This window comes from Anopheles nili, chromosome 3 (assembly GCF_943737925.1).
Source record: "Anopheles nili chromosome 3, idAnoNiliSN_F5_01, whole genome shotgun sequence".
NCBI classification, from domain to species: domain Eukaryota; kingdom Metazoa; phylum Arthropoda; class Insecta; order Diptera; family Culicidae; genus Anopheles; species Anopheles nili.
Window position 1 is genome coordinate 69,196,260 of NC_071292.1, and position 24,044 is coordinate 69,220,303.

Consider the following 24,044-nt stretch of genomic DNA (forward strand, 5'->3'; position numbering starts at 1 on the left):
TTTTATCTCTGTAGCCGTGGTTCTTGCAGAAACGAAAGAGCCCAGTGAAAAGCTGCAATGGAAATTGGGTCGTGCTGCAAGGCGGTGCTTCGAATGCAGCATACCGGACCACCTAGTGCCATCAGCAGCATGTGGATATGAATAAAAAAGGACCAAAAAAGGACCTTCACCGCAGAAGTGGCTGGTGGGGAACTTTGCCAAAGGTATCCTTTTTTATCAACGGGACCCCCTTGCAGCGTTTGAAGCATGCTCTAAATTGTTTAAAGAGCGATCAGCTTTAATAATCTTTGCGAGTTGAAGGTATAATACATTAGAACATTTTTTTATAGAACATTACTTATAGTCCTTCAAAAAGCTTTATTACAATAATCTCCGAAGACAGCTCATTTTAGGCTCTTTCAAGTGCAAATTTGTCCTATTGAACAATCTCATATCAGTCATAACGCCAACATCATTTAACATGGTTAATAATATGCAGTTAAGCACACCATTATATTTCACTGTACGCAAGCTTGTGTTTTTCTTTCAGCCGCAAATCTGGCAGTACACGAGCGGTAGAAAATTAAAATTAAGTTATCTTGTCTCTATTTCTTCACTAACCAAATATTACCATATCCCACGGATTCCTTAACGTTGTACATACTACACAAACCTCGCCAACGTTGACCAATTCCATCGAATCCTTGAAAAATTCATCAATGAAATGAGTAAGAGAGTGTGGGTTGACGGAACATGTACGCCCTTACTGCAGCTAAGGAAAAAACTCGTCAATGAATGCTCCTATAGCTGTAGATGAATATTTGAAAAAATGAGAAGATAAGGCAAAAAATGAGCCCATCATGAGAAGTAGAAGAAAAAAAAATCGTATGTATTCAACTCTTTGCGATATTTCGCCGCTTATTGCGGTCGGCCGGTGCAACTCCTAGCTAACACGTGGTACAGAAACAGACAGACCCAACCTACTTTCACAAAGTTGTACGACCTCACATACTTATTTATTCTGCACACTTACACACAAACACACACACACCCAGAGCTCATGAGTGTACATATGCAGATACCGATCAACTTGATCAGGTGTGGAAAATGAGTAAAATCGAAAGGAACGAAGAGCTCTCAGCACTTTAACTAGTGCACGGAAATGATCCCATGATAGCATGTAATGAGAGGAACAGCAAGAGAAAGCTTGCGAGGATCGGTTTTAGGAGGATTGAATTTGTATACTGAAATCGTTTTGCGAAAAGAGCGATGTTTCCAGTACCAAAAAGCGACAGCTGACAAAGGAGCTAATTGAAATGGAATTAACGCACGCGTGAGAATCATTAATGAGAGTGAATAAAAAATTGAAAACAAACGTGAATAGTACACAAATGGTTGCAAGTATGATTTATTTTCTTCCGAATGTACGAAAGTATATAATTGAAGACATGTCAAACCCCTTTAAGAAAAAGGAAGGCATGAAATTTAATATAAAAAATTAATTATCAAGAAGCAAAGTGTTCTGATATGTCTTTGAAAATGTTTAAAATTGGCATAAAAGCATCTTTATTCCGATTAAATATAGTCCGCATTTGCAAATTATTTGTTATAAGTTTTAAGTTGTAAATTTAATCTAATTAATGCAGTCATTTCCTTCATTTTTGGAGACAAGAAAGAACCTTTTTTTCTATTTTGAGATGCACTCGAAATTCGATAACTATAATTTTAACAAGTTATTAAAGGCTTTTGTTTGCTCAACTCCCGCCCGAGAAGAGACAGTTTCACGGACAGCCTTTCGTCCTTGTGGGAGCGTTTATGTCGGTGGATGGATAAATACGATAAAACAACGATGATGATGCGATACGGTACGGAGGACCATAGCAGAGTTGTTAATAAAATTTTAATCCATTTCCATTAACAAGGATAACAACCGCGACCGCTTGACGGTGCACAGACACCAAGTTTCCGCTGGAAATGAATCACAAGCCGAGCGCTTGTCCCTTCCGAATGACCGCTCGCTCGGTCCGTTGTGTCGAGGTTAAGTGCAAATTGAAATGTGTTAAAGTGAAGCTGCCACAAGCAGCGCAACCGACAGCGGGTGGTTTTTGGGTTCGCAAACCCTTTTCGCCCCCAGCAAAAATGCGTAAACCGATTTCGCCGACCAGTCCCGATCACGGTGGTGGTGCAGTTGTGTCCCATTTTGTAGGTCTCATTATTAATGCATTATCGTTCGTTTTTTATCCACCCTCGCTGTTCTCGTGTTATGCAGCGCTGATGCATTAAGCGAACGGGACACAATTCCACAGTTAGCTCACTTAACCGACGGTCGGCTAGGAGGATGAACGTTCAAGGGCAATTCATATCGATCGGTAGCTGACAGGCAAAATCGCTGGCTCGAGTGGTGGGCTGATTCTCCACCGTGAAGGTAAATATTGTCATTAAAAGTTCTGCACACCGTCATTAATTTGCTAACGTCCACTTGTTTGCTTTGCGATCCGTGACGGCACTGGTAGCTCGTTGCGGCTGGGTTACCGAAAAATTCCAAAATATTGGACAGCAACTGCGCTCTGTAACGGCTCAGGATACTGTGGATGAAAGAAGTAAAGCTACAAACATCAAGCTACGCTGACAGTGTTTCGCTTCGTACATAATCTCACACGGGATGAGTGGGATCAGTTTGCTAACGAACCCCATCGAGATGTGGAATGTGTCTGGGGATTTCTGGCATTTAATGTTTTCGCTATGTAAAAAAAAATCTTCATAAACGAGGAAATCAATGGAGCGGTAAGTGTAGCTTTACTTTTTTAGTCGATTCATTTACGATTTGTGCCATAAAAATATTCATGAGCAACTGAAATGTTCCATACGATATTTTCGAAGGCTGTTGTGAATCTCTTAAATATCTCTAAAGTTTTGACGATTTGTAACTTTTCCAACAAATTGGATTTGTGATTTATTCTACAGCTGCTTATAAGATTTCAGTTGTTTCAAACTTCATGTAAAAAAAACTTGTTTGCTTTTACGTACCATTGTTATACGTTGATTTATATCATCGTTTTAATTAAGTAAAGCATTCATGTTATATAAAACTTCATGCTGGCTAAACAAATAAGCAATCTAAGGATGAGACTAGGGCAAATTCTAATAGGTAATTGAAAATGAATCCTTTCGTAGGACTGAAATACCCATAATACATGCGCCATTTGGTCGAGATGATACTAATAGCTACATTTTCTTTCCCTTCCGTTCGTTCGGGATTGCAGTAATAGTCACGTGTACGCGGTAGAAGCGAAAAAAAAAGTCTCCGCAAAAATTAATGCATTTTGATTGCCCATTTTATCGTGCATTTGCCAACGGAAACGAAAAAAATAATAATGAAATCCGAACTCGGAACGCCCTTTAATGAGTTCAGAGAAGTCAACGCTGGCGCCTGTCTCTGAGGGCAGATAATTAAAACGGACAACGCAAATTGACTTCCGTTCGAACGGTCCGCGGTTTACTCGGTAGTCCGAGCGGCTCTCCGGTCTGATGGACGCAATGAGTTTCCAATAAATTCCGCGTTATGGCGCTCATTATGCCCGAGCGCCTCGCTGTCCTCGTGATGAAGCTAATGCTTCTATCCGAGCGCTGAATGATTGCAAATTTCGTCCTTCGGTGCTTGTTTTAACTGGCATCAAGCTCACGGACGCGAGACGACTTGATTTTAGGAAGCCTCGAGCTCTGCCCAGATCGTGATGGCACGTGATTTCTTGGCGGGACGAATCTGACCAAGCCATGGTGATTGTTAGACAAATTGAATTAGTCTCGTGTTCGGTTCATTTCTGTCCCATCCTTTTGCGTTTCATGTCTGCCGTTCGTTTGTGTTTTGTTAACGAATTCGATGGCCAGATTTATGCAATGCCATCAATTTTCATTTCTCGGCACCGGCTCGGATGGCCGATTCCTGGCATATCCTTTCAGCTGGTGCGCAGCTGCGCCACCTAGCGGTCGGTTCCGGAGACATATGACGTTGTTTATTTCCTTGTTATCTGCTAATGAATCTATCGGGCGGGGAATTAGATTGCAGCTCGAAGACGAACGCGGTCACATTCCGGGCGAGCTGATTAAACTCTCGGCACTGGAACGCCTCCGGCAAAGCAAGCGGTGATTATGGAATTCCATGAAGAAGAAGCTTTCCTGGAGTGGAACCGTGCCTTTTCGTGTCGTGTTTGCGTTGAACCGATACTCTAGATAATTTAAAAAAACAATCACTTACATTATGTATAGGATCTTGACATCTTGTTCCAATGTTCCAACAATGAACCGAACAACATGGTATCATTGAGAGTATGAGCTCCTTAAATTCTCTTGAAAGGAAGTCATACAAAGGATGTACACATGGTAGCTAATTTGGTGAGGTCTTTTTTCGACTTTCAAGCGCCCTTTTAAAGCCTCTCATCGTGTGTTCTCGACAATCCTCCTGCTCCAAAGCCCTCGAAGGGTTCACCTTCAAAAGACAATTGGCATGTATCGAATAATGGCCCTGCTCATAATGCTGAATTTCTATTCTTCTCGTGCCGGCAGGAAAAAGTGCGAGCACGGATGGAACCCACTGCAGCTGCGACTCCCAATCTGCCATCGCGTACGTGAATCCTTGAGCCCAAGCCACAAGCCACCTGCACGCTTTCCTCCGGTTTTCCAGCCCGTCAATCCTGGGAAGGCGCTGAAGTACGGTTGAGTGGTTTCGGAGCACTCTCGATTCCCAGCGTGAATGCGAATCGTGAAAAGCGGCCCACTTAAATATTGATGCAACGCCCGGTTCCGCTTCTCGGCCACGCAACGTATCCGTTCACCGGCGCTGCCAGGATGTGTTTGGCGGCTTATTACTTTCTGCACCGGGGCGTATATGGGCAGGGTTCGAGATAGTTTCGGGCTCCGGAAGCCTTCCAAGCAACATGGCACGGCAGTCTGGAGCTTTTTCCATCATTACCGAAAGGAATGGAGGCTGATTTTTTCCCTTACACGCTTGATTGCAGCGTTACCGTCTGAACAGAACTGGTATTATTCAATAAGCAGCTATTGTTTGGTGTACGGATCCAGATATAGTAGTGGAATAAATTTTAACCACAGCATTTCTCGGGTATTACAGAAAGAATATTGAGAAAAGTTTTGGATACCTGTAATTTATACTTTTTGTTCTACTGCTTCCAGCAAGTCTCTTCTCTATTGCTTAAATCTTCAAATACGGCATTTCATACCCTTTTTAATCTATTTTCCACCCTATTTAAAGTCATATAAATCTTCTGCTACGGATAATAGGCTACAAATCGAAGTGTCATAATATTTTTCCAATGATTATATATTTTCCCGATGATTCTTCTAGTGAGCCATCGCTCACTAAACCGCGCGTCTAATGCATCCTTAAAGCTTTAGTTCACGCACTCTGGTGAAATAATTTGGCGATGGACTCAACCAATTAGATCATAAATAACACAGTAAATTACTTAATCCCGGTCTAGGCACCGTTCGAAATGAGCCGTGGGCTTGATTGCGTGATTTATGACCCCCCGGGCGAATATATGTGAATTGTCATCACGTTTAGTTCGGTCTATATTTTGCGCTTCGTTCCAAAAGGATGTTTCCTTCATTTTTTTTGGAGTATTTCTGCCCTGCTTCTACCGTTTTAGTGATATATGATGGACTCGGAATGGCCATCGTTTCTTTTTTCCGGACGGCCAAGAAGGTTAGCGACCTCAAGATACGAGAGGTTCGTAGTGCTTGACCAGTCGCAGCACGTCCGGCTCATTCTAGAGTCGTTGCTCGCCTCGATAATATGACGATATTTTCATTTCCGTGAAACCCTGCTCCCCGGAAGAAGCGAAAGTTTTTTTCTCTCGTTCGCTTGCTCGTCATTCGTCTTGCCAAGACGGAATCGCCTGGAAAACTGGATCATCGTGTAAGGCTTTGTCCGACGGCTAACTTGCGGCAATTTGTTGATATTCGCGTCAAGAGCGCTTTTCCTGACAACGTCCCGGAAAAATCGACCAGCGAGCGACAAGGATGTGAAGGAAATCTGTCACGCTGTGCCTCTCGGGTGCTAAACATAGGATTTTATGATCAGCATATGCTTGACCGACACTCGAGCGCTCGTGAAACGTGTCGGAGACAGCCATGAGAAGCATCATACGACAAAATCACCCGAAATCGACTGTCGGTTAGCTGATGACTAGTCAGGTTGACCTTAAAGCAGTGTTTTTATGAACCACAAGTATTGTGGTCGAATTTGTTTCAAATATTGTTGCTTAACCAAGCTACGTGTTGTTGTTTTGGATAACATTAAACGATGAAATAGAGACTGTTTGGAGCGTCCATTTTGTAAAGTGGGCCAAAGCATACATTAAAATTCATCACGAAGCTAAGAAAGCTTTTTCGGAAGTTGTTTTGTCTTGTTATCAGACATGTTATCGGGATACGTACTAATAGCATATTTGATTTATCTAAGAGTGTTTTAAAGAGAACGAAGAAAGAAATGAAATACCCTTTATACTGTTGATTATTTTCATTAGAGTTTCACTTCGCTTTATTCAGTCCAAGGGAGTTTTGAAAAGGTTAAAAAGGTGATGATACAAAATGTGGTTTGAAACGATTCTGGAATACTGATATTCATGGATTTTGAACGACAAGTGGTAGTAAATCAGTCCTCGGCAGGGACACTGCGTAACGCATCCTGCACGAACTCCTTCCAAGCGGTGGACCACTTTTGGATGGCTGTGGCCTTTTCGTCACTGTCCATCGAACTGTATTCGATCGAATTGAGGGCCAACTTCTTCAGCAGCCGCAAGTCAGCACGGGCCGAGGCGAGTCCCATAAAAGCGACATAAAAATCGTGGCTCAATGGAGACGCATTCCAGAAGGATGGATCGTCCGAAGACACTACAACGGGGTAGTTGTCGCTGAAGTAGACCGCTCCCGGATGATTGCGGAAGTCCTCTACCAGCTTCAGCACTTGGTTCGAGATAGGATTTAGCTCGATGCAGATTTGACGTTTTTTGATCTCCTCCAGCACGACTGGGTGTTTGAGAGCGGCGAACCCATGTCCGATGCGTTTCGTTCCCAGCAGAATGGCATCAATCTGGAATCGTTAGTGTTTACTTGTCATTTTTTATGTTCAAATATCATCAATATATAACTAAGATGAATTTGAAAGAGATCCATATGATTGAACAATATCTTCTTCGAATAGTCATTTTGTTTTGAATATGAACATGATTCATGAACAATCCAACACAAAAAACATGTCGCTTATCTCGACGATAAGGTGTATAGTTTCCCACGGAAGAAACCTAACCTAACTCTTCCCCAAACGCACCATGGGTGTATAATAATCTTATCGAGCCATTATCATCTATCCAGCTCAAGCGAACAATCATGCTATTAATACTCGTTCCAAGCCTATCGCAACAATATCGCATGGCGCGAAGCGTGCGTGGCTCTAATGGATGATAAAATCGTATGGCAACAGGTTCACCATCGCTACACGGGAGCTTGTTCTTATCACCTGCCTTCTATGGCCCATAAAGAACGCTACATCTTGTGCCGGTTTGAAGGAGAATAACTAATCACACAGACGTCTAAAACGCCGTCAACGACCAAGCCTCAAAGAGCGATTGATCTAAAATTCCAATCGATCTTGCCCTTCATCACGATCGATGGTCCCCTTGTGACGTCTATCTTATCGAGCTCGTACCAAGTTTTCGTCCGCCCGTCCTGACCAGTTAGTCTCTCCGGCGTGGAAGAAGAAGTTGATGGTCGGTGACAGACGAAGCAGCCGTTCGTTGAAGTCCGTGTGTGGCCGTCCGAGGTCCTCTTGTCCGACCAGATCGAATCCGGCGATAAAGCGCGGAAAGCGATCGTACAGCTTCTGCACCAGGGTCAAGTATCCATCGAAGGTGCTGTCATCGCAGAACCTCAACGGTGCGTAGATAAACTTGACGCCCATAAACTTTGGGTTTGCTTGGACGAATTTCTCTGCCTGCTCGACGTACATCTGCACGATCTCTTCTGGGGAATACGTGCGGCCATCCAGATCGTACACCTGCAACAGGGGGGATTAAAGGGCTTAGATGGGACTGACGAATGTGAGCAACGATGTTCACTCACTGGTGGAAGAAGTCCACGGAACTCGAGGTAGGTCACATTGTCAGCCAAAAGCTCCTGCAAACATCCGTAAAAGTACTCTTCCCAAACGGGTCGGTACGTCACCATCGGTTCGAAGGAGATGAACATCGCCATAAACTTTTGCCACACGTCGTTGATATCACGGTGCGCATTCACAGGATCTTTGGTGTACAACGTGAACATCTTGCGGATCTCATTATCGTACGTCTCGTTACCGATTGAACGGCGAATATCTGCCACCAAACGCCATCCAGTCTCAGTCGTGGGCTGTGACCGTGTGAATTTAAACGCCGGTAGTTGTTCACCATTGTCGCGCGGGAAATCACCACGTTGCCAGAGAAACTCGTGGTAAGTCGCACGCACGATCAGTTCCGTGCTGCCGATCGCCGTATCGTGCGCGTGTAGAATACCACCCTTGGGAAGCTTCTGAATAAGCTTGAACAGCGGGGACGCGTTGATGCGATCGAGCATCTCGAAGAAATGGCGCGCCGAAACGAGTTCGCGTGGGTTGTCAACGCCCTTCGCCAGCTCGTGCTGCTTCAGCTGCATTACGTACCGGTTAAGCCGCTGTTCATCTGCATCTAGCACGAGATCAGCTCCGAGACCACGTCCTTGCTCACGGGCAAGAAAATCCGCGCGCAACCGCTCGAATTCGTCGTACGCCAGGCGTTCCATAGCGTTCGTTTTGGGACGTGAACTGAGATCAAGAAGAGCCACACTATGGTAGAAAGATCGTACACGCGAGAAACCAAACTCGCGTTGCCACGTCCGCGATAATACTGCCGGCAGTGGCGAATGTGTCGCTAAATCAACACTTGAAACGCGAAAAAAAGCGACAAGAATGGCGGAAATGAAAACGAAGATAACTTCCCCATGGCGATTCCCGTCACCAACACCACGACTTGGTTCGCGAACGTCATCGTTTTATGATGGCGTCTAGCCGTATCGCCTAGTGGGGGATCATAGGCGCGATAGGGGTGAAAAATAAACCAAGGCGAACCACCATTGACCGGCGGATTGCACGTTTAACATTCTGGGTACGAAATGTCGCTCATGGGAGCAGCAGCGTCTTGTTTGTTTGATTATTTGTAGCCAAACAAAGCGCGATGAGATGTTTCGGGTTTGTTCTTTCTACTTCCACTTTCGCCGGTGGTGCACACTTATCATGCGCATTCGTCGTGGGGTGTGGATGAACTTGGCGGTGGATTAAAAATAGCAACACCCTATGTTGTTCTTTCGCGTCTTTTCCTTTGAATGCGCCCCACGGCAGAGTTGATAAGGGTTGCGAGAAGATGTAGCTGCCGTTGTGGACGTTTGAAGTGTTCGTTCGTTACTCGCAACACCGGTAAGCAAATCCAAAGGCGATGTGTAAATGATCGCAAGCCGGTGCACGAGACGAGTTTTTTTTTTATGTTTAGCGCCATAGAATAAAAGAGCGAGATCGGAATGAACGAAGGCTGTTGAATACATAAATACGAAGGTTGTAATACAGCTTCAGGTTAATGAGGTGAACTTCATGCATTCGATCAAATCGGTTTTCTGAATAGAAAAACTAAGCTCCAACGAGGAGTTCAAACAAAAAAATACTTAGAAATATGTTTGCTAAATAATGTTAATGAAAATGTTCGTTAAATATCATTTTATGAGTTCAAGGCAAAGCAAATTATCATCATATTTAACACAGTATATATTCAAGATAAACATGTTTACTTTCTAGGATCGTTGAAACGTTGAACGCTGCGTATTAAAATGCTCATAAACATCTATCAATATATTTTATTGGGCTTTCGCATAAGGTACACTTCAGAGTAATTGAATTATCCTATTAATTACGTTTACGAGCAAGTGCAAAATCGGTATGACTCGGTCCAAATACTATCACAAAGCTACACTGCTTGGAAACCGGCCAGCATCACAGGAACGAGTGACCAATTTCTGGATTTTGTAAACACAGTCCCGCTGGAGGTTGAAATTTGTTTGCTGACAAACAAACCACTTCATATGAACGTCGATAGTGGAAATTGTTGCCTTATGAACTGTCATTTTTATTACAGCTTCTGTAAGCTGGCGTGTGCATCGATCGCCATCGATGCTTGCCACTGAGCGAAGGACGATGGAAATATTAATATCCGACCTGGCCCTCGTACGCTCGTATCGAACTTCGCCTCATCCACAAGATTAAAACTACTCGTTTCAGACTCGCGTACGGTTCGAGCGCTCACTCGATAGCAGCCGGACTTGTGAGTGGATGAATTCGTCCCAGGACTCGTGGAACATCGCTTCGGCCGCGGCCTTCTCACGCTCGCTCATCAAACTGTACTGCAGCGAGTTAAGGGCGAGCTTCTTTAGTAAACGCAAGTCCTGGTGAGCGGATGCGATGCCCAGAAAAGCAATGTAAAAGTCGTGACTAAGTGGGCTGGCCCGCCAGAACGACGGATCGTCGGATGACACTACGACCGGAAAATCGTGCGTAAACAGCACACTGGCCGGGTGGTTTCGATTGTCGGCAACCAGCTTAAGCACCTGGTTCGATACGGGGTTAATCTCGATGCAGATTCCTCGCCGCCACACGCGTTCCATCAGAATAGGGTGTTTCAGCAGGGCATACCCGTGACCGATGCGTTTCGTTCCAAGCATCACAGCATCCAGCTAAGGGACGATAATGAAAGGCGCTGGTTGAAATAAGGACTCAACGAAGAATACGAGGTCCTCCGATACGTACTAGGTTCTCATCCGTCGGCATACCGTGCCAGTTGGTTTCGCCTGCGTGAAACAGGAAGTTGATGGATGACGGCAAGCTGAGTAGCTGGTCGATGAAATTCTTCAGTGGAGGACCAGTGTCTTCCTGCCCGACCAGATCAAACCCAACCACGTAGTCACCGTACTGCAGGTGGAGCTGCTCGGCCAGGTTGATGTACTGCTCTACCGTTTTGTTGTCGGCGAATCGTAGCGGCGCATATATGAACTTGGTGCCGGCAAACCGAGGATGGGTGTCCTTGAATTCCTTCGTCACCTTCTGGTATATCTCGATCACTTCCTCCGGGGTGTATGTATTACCGTCCAGATCGTACAGCTGAGGATCGTTGACACATCGAGCAATTGAGGGGGATTAAAAACATTTGTATGATGCAGTAGAATATTGTAGAAGCAAAGTGTGTGGATAAAATAATCAAATAAAATGCATAAAAAATCCTCACCCCTACCGGTTTTAATTTAATCCAAGAAGGAAGCTCTGCTTCTCGGCGAAACAATAAATAACACAATTATGACGAGCGTAACAGTACGTACCGTTGGAAGTAGTCCCCGGAACTCGAGATACATCACGTTGTCCTCGTGGAACTCACGCAATGCTTCCCGGAAGTAGGTCTCCCACACAGGCCGATACGTGACAATGGGTTCGAGTGCCAGGAAAAGGCGTGCAAACCGGTTCCAAACGTCGTTGATGCTGCGGTACACGCTGTTCGGATCTGGCTCGTATAGTGAGAACAGACGTTCGATCTGTTCGTCGTACCGATCGGAACCAGTACGGGCTCGCACCGATCGTACCAGTTCCCAACCGTCTCCGTTCGATGGGATTGATCGCGAGAAGCGAAACTCGGGGTCTTGGTCGGATGTAAAATTACCCTTCTGCCATAGGTGGTCCTGATAGGTCGCGTTTACGATCACTGCCGTGCTGGCGAGAGCTGTATCGTGCGCGTGTAGAACTGCACCCTTGGGCATCGTGCGTATGAACCGGAATAAGGGTGACTTGTTGATCTGTTCCAACACCTCGAAGAAATGGCGTGATGGTGCAAAGCTGTACGGGTTGTCGAAGCCACTTTCCAGCTCGTTCCTCTTCAGCTCCATTAGGTGGTTGTTCACTAGGCTTTCTTCGGGTGTGAGCTGGATGTCAGCCCCAAGGGCGAGACCGGCCTCTTTGCTGGCTAGTTGGGCTCGCTGGTACCAGTAGGCTTCAGGTGATGGTCGCGACGGCCGTTCGATGATAGTGTTTGCCTCCGGAGTGACGAAAAGGGCCAGCAGGCAACAAACCAGCAGCATGCCGAAGCTAGAGCGAATCGAGATTGAATGAGAAAACCACGGGTCGATGAAGGGACGGTCTATTATGTGAGGTAGTTATGCAAAATGTGGAACATTGCACGTTTGACTGTTATGTGCAAACACGTGCAATTGTAACAGAAGTTTAATGCACAGAGGGCTATGAGACGGCTATTGGTTTATGAAACAGAAACAGGTTAATTGATACGTGAAAAATAAACCATTATTATTCACAATCGGTTGTTTTTGTCACAAAAGCTGTCTGTTTTTTTTCTGCCTTCCAATGATTGCGAATGTTAAACACCGAAAAATTAACGACATCGTTCACTTTGCATCACGAAGGATTCTTAACACACATACTGCACCACATACATGAACGCAAATTTCCCGCTCATCGATCATCTCTAGGATGTGTTTGTCGAGCATCCGTTGGCGACCATAGTTTGTTGGAGACGGAAAAAAGGAATCGGCGTGGCCGATTTGCAACATTTCCACTAGCGCTGTGCTACGAAAACGTCACCGGGTCACGGTTTAGCACATTGAACACGAACACTCTTCGCTCGAAATGCATTGCATGCTGCTTGATGCCGAGTGTTTTTTCTCCTCGCTCGACCGTTCAATTTCCCTCCCAATTGTGCCGTCGGCAAATTTGACTCAATCGGATGCGAACGGCAGCTGCAACCGAGCCGTGGGTGGCTTCCATGTTCGAGGCATCTGGTCCGAAATGTGTCAGCGCGTTAAATCACCACGAAATGCCGTCAATCAAGGGTCTGAAATGCACTACCGCTCACTACGCCCACCGGTGTTTCCTTTTGTCATCCTAAAAGTGGTTCTTTTTCCGGGAAAAACGAGGGCTTTTCCCGCACAAACAACGAAAAACGGTGGTGCACACGTGCACGATTTCGATTCCACGTACCTGCTCGAGCGACGGGCCACCCGTAACGTGGCCGATTTCTTCGCGGACGTCATATGAGGCGCGTTCGATTTCACTGCGATCGTGATCTTTTTGATCTCTTCAAGTCAGCTCCACGCGATGCGGACGGCTTCCGCGAACGAACTGGTGCTGATGGGCCGCGATGGGATGGTCTGGATGGCTGCCACGTCCGTTTATAAGCCAACTCGTGATGCTCGTGTGAGTGGATGCCCTGAGCCCTCACAATCATCGAGCTGCCCTAGCGGTGCCCTTCCAAATGTGTGTGTCCCCTGTGTAGTACACAGCCACTGGTATTCGAATACAGCACATGGGTGGATCGAAAGGAAACGCCCGGTGGTGAAACAATCTCGTCAATTGTTGGCATGTTGCGTCTACACGCGCCATTAGGCAACTCGCCGGAAGGCATCTCGTGGAAGGCGCCTAAATTGTGAATCGGGAATGAATAATGAAACGATGCCATCACTCGGTGACAGCTGCAAGCCGTGCGAATGTGGTAAAATATACATCGAAACAAGCAACAATTTTTCACAACCGGCACCTTACAACATTGTTTTCCGATCGGGGTGTGTTTGCGAACGATTCTCATGCATGGTCGTTTCGTTTAACTTTACACACATTCCCGTTCGCTTCTATCAGCTGAAACAACATGCAGTGTTGCACTAATGTTTCACAAGTATTCTAGTTGATTGATGGGCAATCAATTTTCTCAGGTGAACTAATATAGCGTGAAGCAAACGCTCAAGCAAACGCTAGAGAACAACGCAGGAATTCCATTTATTTGTACCTAATTGACGGATAAATCTATAAACATTGTAAAGTAATTACCGATTCACAGAAGCCACGAACCCTTTTTTGCAGTTTGAAAGCAACGTGTTCAAACCCTGTTAATTACTATTTCCGAAATCAAAACTAATTTATTTGCTATGTTTCATGGAAGCTGCAAACCGTATGCTGAAATTAAACTACAATCAGCGCTAATTAAACAACCATTAAAAGTCCGTGAGTTGACCACACATAAATCTAATAACTATCCCGCCTTTGCAAGTGAGCCATCAAAAAGCAATGAAACACATTAGATGTTTGCTTGTTCGGATACTATTCATTGAGCTGCATGCCACCCCGCACGTATCGATTGAAACCAACTCCATTATCGAGGCAGCAGGCCTTACACGTTCAGCTGGGCGGTTCTGCGAACTACCACACAGCAAATAGGATTCATCGGCCACGATTTTCCCACCATCCAGTGCGCTGATTACCCTCACAATCATCCATTTATCCTGCGACCGGTGGGCAAACCGCAGCTAAAGCGCGTACAATGTACCAATGCGGTTGCATCGAGACTGCAACACTGTAAATGCACCAAACGCACCGGGCGAAAAAACCACACAAAAAAGATGAAATTCGATGTACATTCGTAGCCTACGGTTGCGGACGGGTGTTACAACAGGAGTGGTCTAATTGATCCAGCAATTTGCTTTGGTTTTATTGATGTTAATTTTGTCAACGTGTGGCTTTCTCGAGGTCTGCCAACATTGCCCTTCTAGACGCACGGCTGCTCTCTACGATCTTGTACATGTTTTTTTTTGTTCTTTCAATCACACCCACGCAGCGAGGGCTGTTTTTCCTCCGATAGTGCTGTCGTATTTACCCAGCCCTGAGTAGCATAAGGGCTGGCTTAGAAGGGACAGCAAATGTTACCGATATCGTCCGGGTTGAAACACCAGCCGGAGGGAAAGCAGATCACGTTTAGCGTCACGAACTCGAACACATCGACCTCGGTCAGACCGAAGGCGATCATAAAGTGGTCCAACAGGTGGGCGGAAAAATCGGCTGGCTCGAGGGCGTCCTGGAAAGGGCAACCGAGCCGTTAATGGGGCTGTATGGCAGATGAGGGATGCAATTACAGGAAATCCAGCCACCGGATGTGGGACAAACGAACCAAGCGGCGTGTGAGTGTGTGTGTGGATGTGTGTTAGCATTTGAGGCGTTGTGAAGTGGCAGCACACAGCCTCAGAAAGGGCAGCAGATGTGGCCGATGTCACTGGTGTCGATGCATCCCGAGCGGTAGCAAACGATCGAGTATCGAACGAAGGACGGGCCAGTGCCGTGAGGGCGAACGGAATCCGGGTTGAGCAGGGACAGCAAGTGACTTCCGGTTTCGGTGGGCTGTGGATGAGATTGGTGTGCTTTTGAGAGACCTTCACCAAGAAGCTAGGTGAATGTTCTGATGAAATCCTTTCCCGGCAGCCGTGTTCTCTCATTCATGTCTTCCGGCTCAGCCTGCCATTTAGCTGATGAAATTGATCCGCTTGCTAAGAGTGGCCGAGCAGACGGGAAAGTTGATTGCTTTCTCCGAATCGACCGTCCTGGGCCGACTGGCCGGGATATAAATTATTCTTCTCCCGGCGAGCACAGTATGTTAAATGAAAAATCTATATTAATCAACATTCTCTCCCATCTTGATGCATTCCGGAGTCGCATTTGGGTCGAACGTAGCGTTAGCGAACGCATATCGAACGATCGAAGCTCAGATGCTTGGAGGTGCATGCAGCTGGTTTTGGGAAACACTTGGGCCGAAACGAAGCAAAAGGATAGCACCCTTCGTAGAGGGCGTTGAGGCATCAGTAGGGTGGTGGAAATGATTATCGATTCGCTCTGGTGCAGGACTTTTATCGATTGGCCTGCGGACGACCGCCGCACGGACGAGCTTTGCATGTTCCGTTCGATCGGGTAAGAATTCGTCGATGCTTTCGGAACATTTTTAAAGGAAAACTCACAAAAACCCGACCTGTTGATGCCGGCGGGTGGGGTGCATTTCCAGTTCATTTGATGGTTGAATATTGCATGAGCCAAAAAACGGGCCGGCTTTGGAGCCGTTGTGTCGATTTGGTTGCGCTTGATTTATGAGAATTTTAATGATTTTCGCCAAGCAGCACTGAATTTCTATGGCTCCAGCATCAGCGATGGTTTTTACCGGTTGTGAAAGCGTATTTCCTGGCCCCATTGAAACAAAGCTTTCTTTCTAGGAATTCCGTTGCATTTCTTAGGATGTTCCAGGAATACAATGTGAGTGTACAGTCAAACATTAAAGCTCTCGTAAATCATTGGCATGGTGAACTTGAAGAATGGAATGAATTCAATATTGAAGAGCTAAAGTTCAACAACATAATGTATGTACTAAAAAAATAAAAGTTATCAAAAAATAAGTTTGTCATAACAAAGATCACTTGGGAAAATTTAAGAGAAAGGTCTCTGTCTGTGAAAGGTCTCTTGATAAAGAAATTCCTTTATCAAATATTCGTTTACAGCAATAGTGCAGAATCCTATCATATACATTTCATAAACAGTGTCGGTATCAACAACGGCAAAATAAAAAAAATATTTTCTTCAACTTCCGTACTTGCATTTTATCAACCATATTCCCCGTTCACTTGGCACTTTGGCAAGGCACTAAACTTGATTTATGCATATTTGCTCTCCGGCTGGGCTCTTCCTCGAGTGTTATAATTTCGAAATTCAAAATTATCTATACACATTACAAGGGCCTTTCGTGCACCGGATAACGTACCGGAACGAGCTTTCCCGCGTTTCCGAACCACCGAAAGCGTCATCCTTATGGAGCATTGCAGTGCCGCGCATCCACCGTCGGTTCTAAGACGCCGTTAAGCGATGTTATAAAATTTCTCGTCCACTTGCGCTGCGAAACTCACGGGCCTCGACGTTTTACGAGCCTCTGTACCGGGCGATGGACCATGAGCCATGGGAAAAGCCACGCGGTTTGCGATGGAACCGGTAGCAACTGTAGCAAGACACTTCTTGCCGCTTATGGATCGGAGGGAAATTAATTTATATTTAAATTTTCATCACACTCACAAGAAGGGTAAAGCGACACCGGGTGCCCAAAGGATCGTTGCATCGGGTGCACACACAATCCACCGACGCGGACACGACGCTTTAGTATCGAGAAACCAGCACCGTTTTGATGCCATTTCGAGCGGATTAGGATGCCGGAGACCCTCAACAAGGCACGCTACTTCTGCTGGTTCGCCCTAGTGAGCCAACGAGCCGGATGCAAGGTTGTTCAGTTTTATGGCCCACTTTGGGGTGGGCATGGAGTTCATTTTTGGAAGTGTATGGCAGGAAAATGCGAGCAACTTGCCAGGCTGGGACAGCTTTAATGAACTGTGCAAATTGATTCCGGCGAAACTGCTCCAACTTTCCTGCACCATTCACCACACAGCAGCAGGCTGCGAAGGAGGGCTCGAGACTCGTCAACCCGAACAGAAGTCGCTGACAATCGAGCGCCGGTTCGGGCTTGAAGAATGTCGAAGTCGGAACCGAACACCGCAAAAGGGCTCATTTCAGGGGAGACAAATGAGGACGCGATGAAGCACGGTAGAGGCGACAAAGTTTATCAAAAACTTTGCTGCCCTTTCAGAGCAAACCAGAGCCAGGGTGATCGGATTAGCCGCCACCGCTGCGCGAGACCTGCTGCGGGTCAAGTCGAGGGGGCGATGTGTTGATGCAGGAAGTTGGCGTTGGCAACTTTATATTGATATTTTTATGCTCATGGGAATAGGTTCTAGTTTAGCTAGTTTAGCAGATATTAGATTGGTTCATGAAGGATGGAGATTTTCGATTGACAATTATTTCGAAATGTATTTTTGGAGATTGAATCAACGGCTGGATTTAGTGAACAATCTGTCGCGGTTCTTGATTTCAGGCAGTTAAATGAAAGTTAAAGAAGTTTCTAACTAAAGACAAGAGTTCCAAAAACCCCAATGCGGTTGATAAAAACAGGATAGTTCACATGTAATTCAATCGATCAATTCTAGCAAGTCGGCAGCCAAAGATCAATATTGTTCTTCAGTAAAGACAAAAGAACGACTGCCAGTCCGAAGAAATCAGGAATAATAGAGCCATCGTCAGCCGATACGCCATTACAAGCTTTTGTCGGGCCGTAATGGAGTGGCAAAATGCAGCTCTTTCGTTCGCAGGCGATTCCTAATTGACGATGAGCGACTCTTAAGCCCCTTCTGCTCATCATCAACTCATTCCTTGCCAGGATTTGAACATCACAAGCAGACGACAGGACGAAAGAGTCCGAGAAGTGAAAGCTCAGCGAAGAAAAAGAGGACGACTTTTGAGCGGTCCTGCTACGAAGCTGGAGTTCTTGCCCAATTTCATTCCAACCAAACCAGCCGGCCGTTCGCCTCGAGCCACTGACCTTTCGTATTTGGCTTGTTTGCTTTCGCCCGACCACCATGGCTTGAGCCCAATATTATGACAAGCAAAATGGCCGACCAACCGATGAGCCGTGCGGGCAGAAAGGATACGAACGAGCGGGAAATGGGCTACCACCTTCACCACAAGCGAGGTTTCTCACCTGGAAGGTACTGAACTCGAACTCCTTCGGCGTGCTGCTCGTGTAGTGCGGCAAGCGTTGCTCCAGTCCTCGGTCCAGATGGTATTTGATGAAATTTTCCCGATCTGCAGGAGTAGATGGTACGAGCCGGTGGCCAGGATTTGGATCGGATTTGAAGTGAAGAGAAATGGGTTTAGTTGGCACTATGATTGATGTCTGAGACGGAAGAGTCGGAGCCGTCAGAGCCGGCACTCGGGAAGCGTCTGCCAAAGCGTTTCTGGCACTAATCAATCTTTGTCCGAGGACAGGTTCGTCTTACTTTCTGTCTCTGGTCGGGACTGTGCCGGGATGAAACTTTCCTCAATTAGTTGGCTCAGATTTCTTGTCCTAATTCGAACCGTTGTCGATGCAGAAACTGACACCAAAGAAGTGCATAATTGATGGATTGAATTTTGGAGTTTTTTTTAACCATTTGGCATGATGGCGTTTGGTAAATTGGTGTCTTTTGTTTCAAAGGAAGGCAAACTATGGATACGGTATTTGTGAGTAGTTGATTTTTTCTGGTATTTCAACTGGTATTTCAAGGTTGCAAATTTGTTTACTTAGAAATTGCAATCTAACGGGATTACTGTAGGGATTTTCGTACAGGTCGTAAACTCGTATCACGAAGTACAGAGCCCGTCCTACATTCGAGCGGGTGAAAGGCAAACAATCACCCTAATCAATCGCTCAATACCTACCCGGCCAATAAATCATGCCAACCGTGCACCAATCAAGAGTGATAACAAATTCGATTACTAAATTGCTCTTTCAGGAAAGAAAAACCTCGAAGTATGGATATGAAAATGAATCGGTCACGAAATGGTGTCGCATCGCAAATCTGCGACCTCTGCCAAGCTGGGATCTGCGTCTAATCTGAAGCGAAGCTCAGTTTCGATTGCGAGAAGTTAAAGATGTGAAAACTCTTTCCAGAACGCCCCCGCACTAATGGCCATCATAATGTATCAGTTTGATTCGCCTGCCGCTGAGTGGGCCTGGTACCGAAGCAATAATTGCAATTCTCGTGCACCCAAGCGTGGCGAATGCGCTTAGGAAAACTAATTCCCCGATCGTTGGCACCCGAAGGCAGGCAGGATTCAGCATCGGTCCGAACCAGGAGCGTTTGAGCAATTAAAACTAATGAAAGCAGTTGAAAGTTGGCGCAATCCTGTGCCGGCTCGCTTCGCCATGGTACCGTCTCCGCATTTCCCGAGCGCAATGGACGCACGTGCCGTCTTACCTTCCGGTGCAACGGCATCAAAGTACAGCTGGGCCGGCGAGAGTGACGATCGTCGGCTAGGGACCGGGCTGGCGGCCGCATTTGTGGTGCAAAGTTTGCCCACTAATCCGATGGCAATCAACAGGATGCTGGTAGCACCTAGCGTTGGTGCGTCCTTGCGACGTCGTGGCAACATTTTAGGGGTGTGGATTTTGCTTCCGCACTTTCTTGAACGGGGAACCAGTTCTCACACGCATACAAACACACGCACTCACGCACCCTCGATAAGGATAATCTTGATCCTGGTTCACTAACACGGATAATGGGCGTATAATGCGGCTCGATGGGTTCACCCTCGTGGCTGGTCGTCTTCAAGAAACAGCCTACTAAGTGACGTTCGCAGGTCGGTAGGGCTAGCGAGTGTAATTAATACGACACTCGGTCACCAAAGTCGCACGTCACACGTTAGATCCACGCCACGCAAACGAGCGCAACAATCTTTGGAAATGGCACTAATTGACTTTTAGTTTCGCCTCAAGCGAAACGCAGACACCAAACAGGCGGAGGACACTTGTTGTTCGCGGTACGCCACAAACCGTTCGATTGAGGGTTACCCGTACACGGGAGCTAGTTAAAGCAGTTGAAGCGCTGGAATCGGCACCGTTTTGGGCTGTGCGATAGCGAATTTTATGGCCTTTTAGCCCGAGAGGCTTCGAAGCCGATAGCGCAAAAGGGACCCGCCTACAAGGGTTCGGTTTTGTTTGTTGGCTCATAAAATCATTAATTGCCAATGCCACGGTGAGACTTCTTCCGGGCTGCCAGTGGAGCAGAGGACAGCAATTAATGACGAAGAGTCCGCGAGACCGCAGCGTGGGTAACGTCCGAATAGAACATCCTGATGGGAATGGAAGCTTGAGAGTGTCCTTCGGAAGGTTCTTCGTCCTAACGTGGTGGATTGATCCGTTGATCCAATGTCGGCTCAAGGACGCGAGATGGTTCGGAGCGGAGCGAAAGCGTAACCTCGATGACTGGTGCCGTTTGACTCGTGTCTGATTTATAACCTGCCTTCTCCGATATCGATAATGTGTAGCGTTTGATTGGTATTTGAAACTGCTTGGCCGGTGTTTTCGTCGAGAAACGCCGCTCGTCTTCGACAGGATTGATACCGGAACGTCGTCAGCGGTGGGAAGACATGGAGAAATATTTTTAACAGACCAAATGAGGGCCCGACTTGTCGTTTGATAAGCGATCGAAAGGTGAGATTTCGATTGAAATAGGCAGGATATGTTTAATTCAATGCAAATGTGTGATATGTTTAACTATATAAAAACCTTTTTACTTTGTGCCTGTAAAAGACTTTTTTTAACAGCGATACATCAACAACAAAGGATTGTTGTGTACTAGTTATCTATCTCATTTCGAGATCAAAAATATGACTTGACGGTTTCAGCTGATACAAACTGTTCGATTCAAAGATGTTTGGGATTGTTTTGCAGCCGGTTGCATCGAAATAAAATAAATACGCTACAATTATTTTTTACAATGAGTACTTCTTGCATGTTTAGTACAAACGCGAATGTTTTTCTTCATCGATCAAGAGTTGAAAATCATCATGGTGTAAACTTTTCCGATACAATAGATGGATTACGACTATCTATTTAACGGGACTATCTTTAAGCGGAAATCCAATAGGCAGAAAAGAGAAAAAAAACTAGATAATATTTTACTGCATTTGGCCATTTATTTGATGATCTTTGCATTGCCTATCGCGTTGATGTGGTATCTTCGAAGATTTGTAAATGTTCATAGCTTGGTGGGTTGAAGATCTCAACCTGGTTATTGCGGCCAAGCCACTAAAATGCAGTTCGTCTCGGGTTTGGTGGCTCTTAATGTTCGACCTGCAAGTTAATTTCGATTCATGAGCAAGTCAGCGCCGGATATCTTGTACTATTTAAGCTTACTGTGGATAATTTTTCATTGATGCGATAGTAGTTATCACTCAAAGACGAAGGTATCATCGTTGTCTGGTTGGGAAATATCATCAATTTCCAGAGGTGCCCATTTCTCCGATTCTTCCGATTCCAAGGGCCAGCTCGTGATGATATCCGCAAGAATTTTACTGTCTGGGTTGAAAGAGTGCAAGCGTCCGTAATTTTTTTTCGGGCCGTACAACCTTTGTATACCCTGCAGCAAGGATCAGATCTTGAAATAAGTACATGCACTAGCAGTGCTATCAGCTTATCTGCTAATACTTACAAGAATATCATCCCGCCTTAGCTGGAAGTTCGGATCATATCCGAGATAGGCATCAAACATTGCCGCAGATTGGTCGTGAGTGTGCGAGAGTCCGAGTGAATGACCAATCTCGTGAGTAGCCACCTGGAACAAATTAGTTCCTTTCGGTGAATTGACGGTCCACTGCTCCGTTTCGTCAAAATGAATGTCACCACCAAATTTTGGGAAGAAAGCGTGGGCTAATACCCGTCCTGGTCCATCGAACGGGAAACTATCACCATGACCGTATTTTTCAAAGCGAATTTCAATGTGCACGGGTCCGTTTTTCTTCGGTATGAAGGTTAGATCGGTATGCCTACTCCACATACGGAACGCCTTCGCAATTTCTTGATCCACGACCCTTGGCTCCAACCACCTAGTGTACTTTGATACCCTGTACGTTAAACGGTTTATCGGCCACCGACCTTGAAGGACATAGCTTTCGGCTGTCATGTCTTGGGCTTCATGATACTTATCCTTAACTCCGCAACGAGGACGCATCATCATTTCGGTTGTGGCTGCGTCTAGCATCCCGGTGTTTCTCAGACCATTGAAGCTCTGATATTCTATGATAGCTTCCTGAAAGTCGTTGTCCGTGTGCAGGCTCTCGGATAACGCAGTTTTGTAATCTTCATTGAGATATCCGTACCGCTTGAGAAAATTCTAGAACAAGTTGTACCTAATTATTAAAGGTCTTTTTTGAATAAACAATTTTAGCACTCGATCGCTCCCAATCCCTCGGAACTTCATTCGTTTCATCTTTATCTAATGTAGAAACCTACCACAGCTTGGCCTTGAGTCACGGTGGGCAGACTATCAGTATCGCTTTCAATAATCCCTATTCCACCTGCCAACACCGAAGTACACGAAGTCACCATTATGATCGTCGACACGCCTAACCATTGTATGCGATTGCGTATCATCATTGCGCGTTGATTACAGCAGTGCCAATTTGAATGGTACCAATTCTTTTGGATCCGTTAGTTCGACTGACGGGTTCTGCAATGATGAAATTGAACAAAATTGTAGAGGTGCTAATACTGATGGTTTTCTTACAGCTTTCTTCATAAGGTTGACGAAGTTGACGAACACTCGACTTCACTTTCTGATCAATTAGAAGATGAACAATTAATGTTTCAGTGATGTAAATTACATAATGTCGAACTGTTCTATGACGTAGTCGATGAAGGATGCCATGGCTTGGTTTTAAAATTCACTAATTTGTGTAACGGGTATATATCAGGGTATGCTTGATACTTTATAGCCTCACCGTTTTTGGGACTGAAAATGACGCTTAAATTAAACACAGATTAACACGGGTTAATAACACTGGTAACGTTGTCAGTAACGCTGACAGGAGCGATCACGATCGAATGGTACGCAGGTTCTCCACCTAATGACTCTGGTTAGCCACTGGAGTATCTTATTTATGTAATTCTTGCGGGAGCATTAGAGTGAATGGACAAAGTAAAACCAACGTCAGTCAGAAAGAGTAATTGAAATAGTCTCAGCTAAATGCTGTGTGTCACTCGCTTTCATAAAAGTCACAGCAATATATGTAATCTTTATTACATAAATCAGGAAGCTGCAACTGCTGAATGTAGACTGCAAAAGTCTACGGATAGTAGTTTGTGATATGCAAATAATCGGCGATGTAGTGGAATAATCGTTAAGAACTGCACAGGTTGTATGCATCTATAACGATAGCTGGCTTGAAATCTGCTGTTCTGGGGTTTTCCACTCATTTGCAGTGATTGGAATTTCCAAGGTAGGAAGCTCGTCGATGCTTTTACGCAAGGAAAAAGTTCACGTGATTAATGCATTGCTGGTTTGCAAAAATGATCCGCGTGTGTTTTTAAATCTTATATTAAAATAAATTACTCAAAACTAATTTCAGATTTATACAACTTCCTAGAAAAATAAGCCAACTCTCTGGTTTTCGTATTTGAGGATTATTTGCATAGTTTTAATTTAAAATTTTGATTGATAAATTAATATTATCTTAAGACAATTATGAAAAACTAATGAATTCATTCAATCTA

General features: G+C 45.4%; 4 protein-coding genes across 4 annotated transcripts; all 4 read right to left on the bottom strand.

Annotated features, from left to right (window-relative positions):
• Positions 1-6,591: 6,591 nt before the first annotated feature.
• LOC128725706 (adenosine deaminase 2-like) lies at positions 6,592-8,811 on the bottom strand. Its single transcript, XM_053819470.1, has 3 exons — positions 8,119-8,811; positions 7,706-8,053; positions 6,592-7,090 (listed from the first exon to the last, which is right to left on the bottom strand). Exons 1-3 carry the CDS (start codon positions 8,809-8,811, stop codon positions 6,653-6,655), a joined length of 1,479 nt encoding a protein of 492 aa, XP_053675445.1. The 3' UTR covers positions 6,592-6,652.
• A 989-nt stretch (positions 8,812-9,800) lies between these two features.
• LOC128726310 (adenosine deaminase AGSA-like) lies at positions 9,801-13,240 on the bottom strand. The gene is made up of 4 exons (XM_053820112.1): positions 13,088-13,240; positions 11,425-12,181; positions 10,859-11,209; positions 9,801-10,785 (listed from the first exon to the last, which is right to left on the bottom strand). Exons 1-4 carry the CDS (start codon positions 13,138-13,140, stop codon positions 10,330-10,332), a joined length of 1,617 nt encoding a protein of 538 aa, XP_053676087.1. The 5' UTR covers positions 13,141-13,240; the 3' UTR covers positions 9,801-10,329.
• Positions 13,241-14,780: 1,540 nt separating this feature from the next.
• On the bottom strand, positions 14,781-19,924 carry LOC128726891 (uncharacterized). The gene is made up of 3 exons (XM_053820734.1): positions 19,750-19,924; positions 18,492-18,595; positions 14,781-14,951 (listed from the first exon to the last, which is right to left on the bottom strand). The coding sequence occupies exons 1-3, from the start codon at positions 19,922-19,924 to the stop codon at positions 14,781-14,783; spliced, it is 450 nt and encodes a 149-aa protein (XP_053676709.1).
• Positions 19,925-21,469: 1,545 nt separating this feature from the next.
• On the bottom strand, positions 21,470-22,568 carry LOC128725671 (matrilysin-like). Its single transcript, XM_053819432.1, has 2 exons — positions 21,985-22,568; positions 21,470-21,912 (listed from the first exon to the last, which is right to left on the bottom strand). The coding sequence occupies exons 1-2, from the start codon at positions 22,531-22,533 to the stop codon at positions 21,724-21,726; spliced, it is 738 nt and encodes a 245-aa protein (XP_053675407.1). The 5' UTR covers positions 22,534-22,568; the 3' UTR covers positions 21,470-21,723.
• Between the last annotated feature and the right edge of the window lie 1,476 nt (positions 22,569-24,044).

Coding starts and splice junctions, on each gene's coding strand:
- LOC128725706 (XM_053819470.1), bottom strand. CDS start 8,811: ATGGAACGCCTGGCGTACGACGAATTCGAGCGGTTGCGCGCGGATTTT. Junction 8,054..8,118: donor TCCGTGGACTTCTTCCACCA/GTGAGTGAACAT, acceptor CCCCTGTTGCAG/GTGTACGATCTGGATGGCCG. Junction 7,091..7,705: donor GACGGGCGGACGAAAACTTG/GTACGAGCTCGA, acceptor TAACGATTCCAG/ATTGATGCCATTCTGCTGGG.
- LOC128726310 (XM_053820112.1), bottom strand. CDS start 13,140: ATGACGTCCGCGAAGAAATCGGCCACGTTACGGGTGGCCCGTCGCTCG. Junction 12,182..13,087: donor GTGGCCCGTCGCTCGAGCAG/GTACGTGGAATC, acceptor GATTCGCTCTAG/CTTCGGCATGCTGCTGGTTT. Junction 11,210..11,424: donor TCCGGGGACTACTTCCAACG/GTACGTACTGTT, acceptor AACGATCCTCAG/CTGTACGATCTGGACGGTAA.
- LOC128726891 (XM_053820734.1), bottom strand. CDS start 19,924: ATGTTGCCACGACGTCGCAAGGACGCACCAACGCTAGGTGCTACCAGC. Junction 18,596..19,749: donor TGATGCCGTTGCACCGGAAG/GTAAGACGGCAC, acceptor CTACTCCTGCAG/ATCGGGAAAATTTCATCAAA. Junction 14,952..18,491: donor TCGAGTTCAGTACCTTCCAG/GTGAGAAACCTC, acceptor TGCCCTTTCCAG/GACGCCCTCGAGCCAGCCGA.
- LOC128725671 (XM_053819432.1), bottom strand. CDS start 22,533: ATGCTAGACGCAGCCACAACCGAAATGATGATGCGTCCTCGTTGCGGA. Junction 21,913..21,984: donor TAAGGCGGGATGATATTCTT/GTAAGTATTAGC, acceptor TCCTTGCTGCAG/GGTATACAAAGGTTGTACGG.